Raw genomic sequence first — 11309 nt, 5'->3', positions numbered from 1 at the left:
GTATTTTGTTTGGCACGAGTGGAATATGATGTTGAATATGCAGTTACAATAATTAAACAAATTGTCATGTATTTGCACGTTCATAGAGTAATAATTACAACAGTTTCTCATAATTTACAACAGTATTAAAGGAAAGCGATAAAGGAAAGCATTAAGAAAAGAAACAAAGAGCAAAGTTAGTTTCGTAGTAGAAGAAAGAATAAATACTTAAAGGCATGTAAACAAGTAAAGACATGTAAAGAAACATAAAGTCACAAATAGCATGAAATGGTAAAAGCCTTAAAGATGTCCCCAGCAAAGTCGCCATGCTGTCGATGCCCCCTTTTTCTCGCGAAATCGGGTTTATGACATTTGGGCGGACAACTCATTTCCTTTTGGGAATTGGGTTTGCAATTGAAGAGTCACCACCTAATGATTTAGTGCATTAGGACACTAAGAAGAAATTTAATTTAGAAAAACCAGAGATTGGGTAAGGGCTTGAAATTATCTCGAGGGGAAGGTGTTAGGCACCCCTCAAGATCCACTGGTGTGGTTCCCGGCCATGCTATAATTGTGACTTTAAGTGCACATGACAAGTAAACAAGCAAGAATCACAAATACAGGGTAGTTTTCACGTAATGGTTGCAAGCAATTAAAATAAAAGAAGTGAAAGAGGTTGAAGCTTGGGAAGAGAATAGTTTTGAAATTCTTAAAATAAACAAGTAAAGGGGAAGGGATTTGCATATAATTTCTGCGAGCAATTAAGTTAAAGAAGCAAAAGTTTTGGGAAGAAAGCAGTTTTAAAAGTTCTGAAAATAACCAAGTAAAAGGGAAGGGGGTCCTAAGTTTATAAATAATATGGATCACCCCACACAACACCCGGTAACCATTTATGCACGTGGTGTTATCGCGTGGTCATCATATCCATATCTACCCCCTTTCCCACCCCGTTAAGGTATTAAACGGGGAATGGTCTCGTTTTCCTATTGCATGCTACTACTCGTCCCAAACCTATCAGCCCCGGAGGCATTTGGGACTACTAGTTCTAAAGGGAAGGTAGATTTGGCTTTTGTGGTTTAAAAGGATAAAATTCTAAGGCGACAATCAAAACATGTAGAGCAGATATGGGGAAACACATAACAATTAAAGGCTCAAACAGGCCTCTTAAAGAAACAAAGAGAAACATATAGTTTAGCATGTCTTGCACGTACTAGTTATAGTCTTAATTAAACTTAAAGGAAGCGGGAGGCAGACTGATTTATTACATGTTTTAGATAAGAAACCTGAATCAGACCTGCCTGCTGGTTGGAATATAACAAAGTCTGATTCTTATTAACTAATTTACCTTATGGCTTGCCTAGGCGAAACCTATAGGCATGATATCTAACAATGCGGGAGTGTACTAGTTTTAAAAGAAGAAGACTTGTTGATTATACAAAGCATAAGCTCTGTAGATATTAAGCCATACTATTTGCTGATTTTTAGACTTAGGCAAAATAGGTAATTCAGATTTTTAGTTGATAGCTCCTATTGGCATGCTTTCTAGGTACTAAATGATTTAAAACGTTTATAGTCGGAATAAAAGTACAGAAGTCCTATAGGCATGGTGTCTAGAATGTTGTTTGTTATTTAAACCTATAAATACGTTTGCCTAGTGATAGATGCATATGCAGAATTCAGGCAGTCCTATAGCCATGTTATCTATGTGGTATGCAGAAATATGGAAACCTACAAACATGGTTTCTATATGTAATGCAGGAAGCTATGGACATGGTTTCTATATGAGAATGTAGAACCTATAACAGGATTTCTATATGAAATGCAGAACCTATAAACATGTTTTCTAGATAATACAAAAGTGCAGAAACTTATAAACATGGTTTGAAAATGCAGAACTTAAGAACATGGTTTCTATATGAAATATGTAACCTATAAACATGATTTCTACATGAAATATGTAACCTATAAACATGATTTCTATATGAAACATGCAAAACTGAAAAACGGGACATGATTGCTGAAACGTATTAAATTCCTATGAACATGATATCTACCCCTTTCATGCATGATGTACCCTCCCCTTTTCACTAAAAACCCCAATAGTTATTACAAGATTATTACAAACCAGAATTGACTAAGAAAAAAGAAGTAAAATTACATCAGAAAAACTAAAAATTTCCAACCAAGGAGAGCCTGAATCAGTCTTCTGTCTAAGGCATGAAGTAAACCAACTCCAAGGATCGAATTCCCAAAGCCTTTCTCATTTATTGGGTGTGTCAAAGTTCCCAAGAGCCTCATGAACTCCAGGCAGTGCTTACACCTAAATTCATTACATAATTGAATTATAGTGCAGTGTGGAAGGGCTGGCCCTCAAATGTCCAAGTTCAGAGGGAACTCAAGGTCCCAAGGAAAGGCTCATAGGAGGGGGGAAGAACATAGAACCTAAGAGTGAGTGTAAGTGCAGAAAGGGATTTAGGGGAAAGCCAAGACAGGTTGGTGGTCATACCCAGCAATTGGAAGTGCTGGCACACCCCAACCAGCCTGTTAGCCACATTATTTGGGAGTTAGGATCCTTTAAAGGATCAAGCACAGACATGAACAACAATTTGGATGCTGCCATGCCTGAACCTTAACTCAAATACATAGAGGGGAATAGGGGTATGGGGATTCACAGCAGAAAACATATGCGAAGAGAACAACATACATATTTATCACTAAGCATAGACAGCAAAGTAGATAGGATGATAGAAGCTGTGAAATAAACACATTGGGATGAGGCTGAAACTTAAATTAGAACATACCAGTTTCGGGAAAACAAAAAAGTAAAAGTAGTAGTCTTGTAAAGCCAAATTGCATGCAAATAGTCAGAATATCTCAGAAGAGAGTAGAGTGTTGAGTGAAGTGTAAAAGTATTGAAAGTAAGTAATGTGTGTTAGAGTATTGAACTCAAGGTGTCTTAAAGTGCTGAAAGGTCGTGCCCTTTATAGTGCAGAAAGCAAGTAAGAAAAGGTAAGAAAATAGTTTTGAAACCAATTACATAAGGTCTCTCTTTAATTAAGGGATTCTAATTTCAAACGGGCAGAATAAATAAGGAAAGAATTTGATCAAAATCTTTTCCAAAGTAGTACAAGAAGGGCAAATACACAGAAACTGTTTAAGGAAAGAGTTTGATAGCAACACAGTTTGTGCAAATAAGGAAAGGCAATCAATCAACAGCCAGTAAAAATCCGAAATTGAGTTTTGGTATGAATGAATCTAACCAGAAAAGGTGAAGAAAGGCTTAATTAAAGAAAATCAGTAACAATCAATCGAACCTTATTAAAAGGAATTTTGAATCAATCACAAATTAGAAAAACCTTTTTTGAAGGAAGAATTCCTCATATATAAAGCATACAGACATGTCAAACAAGAAAGAACTGTCATGCTAATTAGAAAGAATCTAGTATAGAAAAGTTCAGAGTCACAAATAAAGAGGCTCAAATTCAGTACATAGACTCAGACTTGGTTTGAGAGAATCCAGGGCTCCATAATAGAACCCTAGTCCACACACAAGATCAAACTCGCCAAAAACCCCAAATCCTAGGGTTTTCAACTCGAATCAGATGCAGAGACGAGAAGACAAATAACTGAAACAGGCTCAGAGGTCTCTTTCAGAGACTCATGAGAAAACAAACAGGTAAAATAGCAGGTTCGAAACAAACATAGTGAAAAAGCAGATTTGAAGCATAAAGAACATGTTTTAAGAAAAGCTTGGAACTTAAACAAGTTCAGAAGACAAAGAGGTAGTATAAACTTAAGGAAACAGTAGATGAAACATGTTTAAAAAGAATTCAAACAAAGTCCAGAAGAAGGCAAATAAAGAACTAAGAGCTTAGTAGAAAATACAGTAAATGAACACAGGGGTAAACGAACACATAAGATAAACGTGTAAAAGCATGATATAGAGACCAGTAGAAGAAAGAACGGAGCACAATAGAAGAATATGCATAATAGGGCAAACATAAGAACACAGGAGAAGTACATGCGAGGTAGAAAAGAGAACATAAAAACATAGCATAGACAGATTAACACAAAGAAAATAAGAAGAGGAGTCAGAAAATATTTTAAAACTTTTTCAGAAACCCTAAATCGAAGAGAAACAAACTTTGAAAGAAAAGATTGGGAAAAACGTTTTAAAACTCCCGTAGAACACAGATATAGCATAGATCTAAGAAAACAACCAGAGAACCTCGAATAGCTTAGGGTTTCAGAGAAACCCTAGAATGAGAAAGGCTTGGAAGAAAGTCTGATCTTGAGTCGGAGAGGTCAGAAATAGGCTCCTGATGCTTGGATACGCCGGAGCGAGGCCGGAGAGGCCTCAAAGCCATGGATCTGAGAAGATTTGAAAGAACACCATCGAGGTCAGACCTCGAAACTTCGAACACCCAGGGTTTAAAGGTGGAGGGTGGTGAGTACAGGCCATCCATGGCCTGAGAAGCCATGGATTCCGGTGAAAGTGCGGTTGAAAAGGGTAGAAGATGACTAGGGTATCAAGAACATTCGAGAGAGTTTGAGAGATGAAGAGGTTTCAGGGCGGCGTCTCTAAGTGAAAATGAGTAGGGTTATTTGGTGGAATTAAAAAGGTAAGGGCTAATTGTGGCCGTTGATCAAAAAGATCAACGGCCTGGATTAAAAAAAAAGGTCAGGCGGGTTAATTGGTTGGGTCGGGGGGTCGGGTTACAATTGAGATTGGGCCGGTCTAATTGGGAGTTTAGGATTGGGGTCAATTGGAGGGGTCAATTTGGCTATAATTGAAATAAATTGGGGCTACATATTAAATAGCCAGTTTTTCGTGTTATCTTATAAAAAATAGTAAAAATAATTCTGCAATTAAATTAAAAGTACTGAATCAGTAAATAATATATAAATATTAATTTAAAAATACTAGAACCAAATTCATAATTATAAAATGTTATTAATTTTCAAAATAGGCTAAAATTGCAATTATATGCAGTTTGACTTTTAAAATACTAAATAAATTGTAAAAAATGAATAAAAATTACCTTAGCTATATTTTAGCATAAATGTGGGAATAAAATAAATTATTCACCGAAAATGCTAAATTTTGGGAATACTATTAATTTTTGGTACTGTTAAAATGGACAATAACTTGATTTAAAAATCTGGGAAAAATACTAAAACACTTGGGCATACTTATATATGCATATATATAGTATTTGAAAGTATTTTGCATATAAAAATATACAGGGAAAAATTGGGTATCAATAGGGATCGGTACGGAGACGTTTGTATTTATCCCCCAGAGGCTACAGAGTTAGGAAAACTTCACATTTGTTCTTTCTTATCGTGCGGTTTGGTTTCTCAATGCTAATTAAAATTCTACTCTGTTCTTTCGCAGATGGCGAGAACACGCGCTTCCTCATCTACCGATCAGCAGCCCGAGCCCCCAGCAGCTGCTCCCACTAGGGGCAGAGGGCGAGGGCGAGGCAGGGGCAGAGCTCAACCCAGGGCAGCAGCACCCGTAGCAGAGCCTCAGGTTGATTTTGATGACGAGGTTCCAGCCCCAGCAGTTCCAGTGGGACCAGCTCAGGTCCCAGAGGGGTTTATTGCTACCCCAGTTCTTCAGAATGCTCTGGTCCGTCTAGTGGGCCTTATGGAGAGTGTCACCAGGGCAGGTTTGCTCCCTGTAGCACCAGCCGTCTCTCAGGCTGGAGGAGGAGCCCAGACTCCTGCTACTCGCACTCCGGAGCAGGTAGCTCCCCAGTTTCAGACTCCAGCAGCTCATCCAGTTGGAGCGGTTTAGCCGGGTGTGGTAGCTCAGACCGGTGATGGTGCAGCCATGTATGCCGATGCTTTGTGGAGGTTGGACAGGTTTACCAAGCTCTTTACTACTACCTTCAGCGGTGATCTACTGAGGATCCCCAGGATTATCTGGATAACTGTCACGAGGTTCTTCGGAACATAGGTATTGTTGAGACCAATGGGGTTGATTTTGCTACATTTCGCTTGTCTGGATCCGCCAAGACTTGGTAGAGGGATTATTGCTTAGCTAGACCAGCAGGATCGCCAGCCTTGACCTGGGAGCAGTTCACACAGCTATTTCTGGAGAAGTTTCTCCCTATTACAGAGCAAGAGGCCTATCGGAGGCAGTTCGAGCGCCTTCAGCAGGGATCCATGACTGTCACCCAGTACGAGACCAGATTCATAGATTTGGCTCGCCATGCCCTTATTATACTTCCCACTGAGAGGGAGAGAGTGAGACGGTTTATTGATGGACTCATTCAGCCAATTCGTGTCTAGATGGCTAGAGAGGCTGGGAGTGAGATATCCTTCCAAGAGGCGGCTAATATGGCCCGGAAAGGTTAGATGGTACTCTCACAGGGGGGTGGTCATGGAGCGGATAAGAGGCCCCGTCATTCAGGGAGATTCAGCGGTACCTCCTCTGGAGGTAGAGATTTATATGGTAGAGGCCATCCTCCTAGGCCCTTTCAGTCAGCCCTTCAGGTTTCCCACGGTGCTTCAGGTGGCCGTGGTTCTCGCATGCAATATTCTGATCAGCAGCCCTACAGTGCACCACCGATCCAGAGTTTTCGGGGAGGTCATTCAGGTCGCCAGGGTCAGTCTCAGTTTCCTCAGCCGCAGCATTCTGGTGGATGTTATGAGTGTGGTTAGTATGGTCATATCCGTAGGGCTTGTCCGAGGTTGGTGGGTACTCAGTCGCAGAAGCAGGGTTCCCGTGCTATGATTCAGGCACCAGATGTTCCACAGGCCGCATAGCCAGCTAGGGGCGGGGGTAGAAGTGCTAGAGGTGGAGGCAGAGGATTTAGAGGTGGAGCTTAGACCGCCAGAGGTGGAGGCCAGCTAGCTGCGGGCCGTCCCAGAGAGGTAGTCCAGGGTGGTGGGGCCCAGCCCCGATGTTATGCTCTTCCAGCCAGGCCCCAGGCCGAGGCTTCAGATGCGGTTATCACATGTACTGTTCTGGTTTGTGATAGAGATGCTTCAGTGTTATTTGATCCAGGGTCTACATACTCGTATGTGTCATCTTATTTTGCACCGTATCTTGTTATGCCTAGTGATTCTCTGAGTGTCCCTGTATATGTGTCTACACCAGTGTTGTCAAAGGCTAAAAGCGCAAAAAAGCGACAAGGGCCTTTGGGGCTTAAAGCGCAAAGCGCACTCAAAGCGCGGGCTTTAGTGCAAAAAAGCGCAATATAACAAATAGTGTAAAATATATTTAGAGATCACGTAATAAAAACATAAGTGACAAATATATTCAAAATTAGAGCAATGTAATATTATTTTTATCAATGTAGCAAAATTATGGTGAAAAATATGATAAACTATCAACTAAACAAAACCAACTATTCTACTTCTAAAGTCTAATCACTAGCATTATCATATGCATCTAAATTGTCATCTTCTTCTTCAATAGGATTACTCTCATTGGTATCGCTAGAATTATAGCCTTCAATATCTTCTTCCTCTGATTCCTCAGACTCAACATCATCTATATCTATATTAATACGTCGAACTTGAGAGCTTGAAGAACCGGTTGCCAAAGTTTTTGATGGTCTCCTTTGTCTCATTGAGTATGAGTATGTTTGTGCATCTTCACTTCCTGGTGCTCTAGCCACATCGCCCCAAGTTAAGTCATCATCTCCCCCAAACACCAATTCATTTTCCGCTTCAAAATTTACCCCCATTTCTCCAACCAACCACTCATTACTATGATCAATATGATCCAATGAGATTGGATCAATGATATTCCGCAAGTCAAAGCGAGTTCTTAGAGCACGATTATACTTGACATACACTAGATCATTCAATCGTTTATGCTCTAATCTATTCCTCTTCTTGCTATGGATCTGCACATGAATTATTTTATCTGATTGTTAGTAAAATTGTAAGTTTGTATTAATTAACCAAATAAATTAAAATAGCGAATAGTTATATGTAACTAATGTCTAATAAAAACTCACATGTTCAAACACACTCCAATTACGCTCGCAACCAGCTGAGCTAGCGGTTAAGCTCAAGATTCTAATGGCTAATTTTTGGAGATGAGGGGCTGAATTTCCATATAGATTCCACCATTCAGCTGAAAAAGATATAACTTAGTGGTAAGTAAATATTGAACGTGAAGCCTTGAAGTGTTAATTGTAAACATTGAATTTTCATATACCTGGAGATCTCGTTGCTCTTGATCTTTTTGCCATGGGAAGTCCAAATTGTCCCTCAGCTCTTGTATATAATGGTAACTCAGATACAATCTTATCTTGAACTTCAATACTTGGAACCAGTTTCTGAATACAAGCATATAGTCCATTCGTTACTTCTCTACAATTCTCAATGGCTGGATCTTGATAGAAATACTCGGGATTCAAATAATGTCCAGCGGCATGTAATGGTTGATGCAATTGGCATTCCCATCTTTGATCAATGATCTCAAAAACATCTTTGTACTTCGCAGACTTCCCTTCAAATGATTTTGCGATGGCTTCTTTAGCTCTATCCATAGCTTCATAAGTATATCCCATAGCCGGCTTTTTCTCATTGTCAACTAATCTTAAGACTTTAAAAAGAGGTCCTATTATCTTCAGTATATAAACAACTTGATTCCAAAATGCAGGCATCAATATAGTATGAGTTGTAACTTTTCCCTGTGGTTTTTTTGACCATTTACTATTCACCCAACGCTCAGATGTAATCATGGTTCGCAAATTAGTCTTTTGATTATACAACCTCTGCAAAGTTAGAAAACTCGTAGCAAATCGAGTAATTCCACATTTCACCAATTCTTTTTTCTTTGTGAAGTCTCTCATCATATTAATGACTCCTGTATGACCATAGATGAAACCAACAACTGCAATTGCTCTTTTGAGGGTTCTCGTAATAGTTGGAAGCTTGCCTATGTCTTCTAAAATAAGATCTATACAATGAGCGGCACAAGGCGTCCAGTATATGTGTTTTCTCTTTGTTTGTAGGAGTTGGCCTAAAATAAAAAGAAAATACTTAAATATATTATATACTATAATATATGAGAGATCAAAACTTGAGCATTCTTAAAGTAAATACTTACCGGCCAATATAAAGTTGCTGCCATTATCACTTACAACTTGAACTACGTTTTGCTCTCCAACACGCTCCACATATCTATCAAGTAGCTCACATAGTTTCTCTCCAGTTTTGACAAATGAAGATGCATCAATGGACTCCATAAACACTGTACCACATGGAGAATTCACCAAAAAGTTTATTAATGTTCTTTGCTTCCTATCAGTCCATTCATCTGCCATAATGGAACATCCATGCTTTACCCATTCTTCTCTATGTCGATTTAAAAGTTCATTAGTCAACTCTACCTCCTTATTTAGTAATGGAATCCTTAATTCATGATAACTGGGAGGCTTCAAATTTGGTCCATACCTTCCAATAGCATCAATTGCCTCCTTAAAGCTTTTTAGACGAGCAACATTGAATGGTATGCCAGCAACGTAAAAGAAACGAGTAACTTTTTGAATAGCCATTGCTCTTGCTTCTTTGTCATATGAATCTTTGATACCCGTCTGCCTAAGTTGGCCTTGACTTTGCAAATATACATTCATAGGGCCTTTTCCTTTACCCTTAGCTAATTTCTTATTAAGGCCACCAGGAAGGCTTCCCCCACCACCTTTTCTTTTAGGAATGATTTCCTGAATTTCATCCTCTTCACCAACATCTTGATGATCAAACTCATCATGTTCAGGATACTCTCTAGCATAAATATCTTTCCTTACTTTCTTTTCCTCCATGTAAGCTTTCAATTCTTCTCGAACTTCATGAGGACATTTGGTACACTTTGTTGTATTTCTGAAATTCCCAACTAGATGTTGTTTTGCCCGATTTATTCCACCTGTAGTTGTTTTCCCGCAAAAATTACAAGTAACTCTCGTGGTATCATTAGGATCGATCAAGTGATTATATTTCCAACCGGGATCCTTTCGATTACCACGAGATAAATCCTCTGCCATTTTGTTTCTAATATAAATCAAAGATATAAAGTTAAGTTAATTGTTATAGCATAATCGACTTTGGAAATATGCTAATTATATTTTCTATAGTAAACAATTGTTTCAATCTATTCTGTAAATTGTAATTATATTTTCTATAGTAAACAGTTGTTTCAGTCTATTCTGTAAATTGCAATTTATAATTTGTACTTTGTACTTTTGTTTTAAATATGTATGTTGCCTTAAAATGTTCTTTAATGTACCATTCGTATATCTCTAAAGCAAAGAGAAAAGAAACTTTAATGTAAATCATGATACTAAGCAGTAAAGTAGATAGCCATGCAAGTAGTCAAGTACTTATTACTCTGATAACTTTTTATATACCCAATGTGTTGTCTCCCACTAAGTCATTAAGTTGAATATTTAAAGAGAAGATGACATATACACTACATTATTCAATTATGATAAAAGCACAAGTGGGCCATGTAATCATTACAAAACCTTTGCCAATACTATTAAAACAAAAGTGATCTATTTAAAGAATAATAAATATTACATGCTTTAGAATTCAGATAAAGTGTATTTCATCTCTTAAACAGAGAGTCAGAGACAGAAACATAGAGCACAAATCTTTCAAACAAAGTCTCTGATTCTCTGAATTTAGCTAAGATTTTTTTGATTTGCCAAAAGAAAAGGAAAAGACAGAGAAGGAGGAAGAAGAAGAAAGAAGCATAAAAAAGAAGAGAAGAAGCAACGTACCAGTAAAACTTGAATAAAGATTCTTCTCAGTTCTTGCGTTTTTTCTAGTGGACTGCATCTCTATTTATAAGACATTGGTTTTCCTTTTCTTTGGGGATTGGGTTTTGATTTCTGATTTCTCTTCCTTTTTTTTTAAAGATTCTGATTTTCCTCTTCCTATTTCTAATCTTTTTGGGTTGGGTTTTGATTTAGTTTCCTTTTTAAATTAGAATTCTGATTCTCTATTCTAAGAAAGTTACCAATTTTTAATATTTTTAAAATCTTGGAAAGAGCCCACGCTTCAAGAGCCTTGCGCTTTTCCCGAAACTGCGCTTAAGGGGCGCTTCACTACTTGGGCTTCGCTTGAGGTGTGGCGAAGCGGCAAACTGATTTGGAGCCTCGCTTGTGCGCTTAAGCGCACCTTTGACAACACTGGTCTACACCGTTGGGTGATTCTATCGTGGTAGATCGAGTCCATCATTCTTGTATTGTGGTGATTGGGGGTCTTGAGACTCGTGTAGATTTATTGCTTCTAGACATGGTTGACTTCGATGTTATATTGGGGATGGACTGGTTATCACCTTACCACGCTATCTTGGATTG

General features: G+C 38.4%; 1 protein-coding gene across 1 annotated transcript; it reads right to left on the bottom strand.

Annotated features, from left to right (window-relative positions):
• Positions 7359–9989, bottom strand: LOC109230180. Its single transcript, XM_019395703.1, has 4 exons — positions 9059–9989; positions 8162–8971; positions 7959–8077; positions 7359–7844 (listed from the first exon to the last, which is right to left on the bottom strand). Exons 1-4 carry the CDS (start codon positions 9987–9989, stop codon positions 7359–7361), a joined length of 2346 nt encoding a protein of 781 aa, XP_019251248.1.

Source organism: Nicotiana attenuata, chromosome 7 (assembly GCF_001879085.1).
Source record: "Nicotiana attenuata strain UT chromosome 7, NIATTr2, whole genome shotgun sequence".
NCBI classification, from domain to species: Eukaryota; Viridiplantae; Streptophyta; class Magnoliopsida; order Solanales; family Solanaceae; genus Nicotiana; species Nicotiana attenuata.
The sequence above is the reverse complement of the archived record's forward strand: the minus strand, read 5'-3'. Positions and strand labels throughout refer to the sequence as shown.

Excerpts from the sequence above, each read along its gene's own strand:
- LOC109230180 (XM_019395703.1), bottom strand. The coding sequence starts at position 9,989 with ATGGCAGAGGATTTATCTCGTGGTAATCGAAAGGATCCCGGTTGGAAA. Across the intron at positions 8,078-8,161 it reads AAGAGCAACGAGATCTCCAG|CTGAATGGTGGAATCTATAT; the intron begins GTATATGAAAAT and ends TATCTTTTTCAG. Across the intron at positions 7,845-7,958 it reads ATTGGAGTGTGTTTGAACAT|ATCCATAGCAAGAAGAGGAA; the intron begins GTGAGTTTTTAT and ends ATTCATGTGCAG.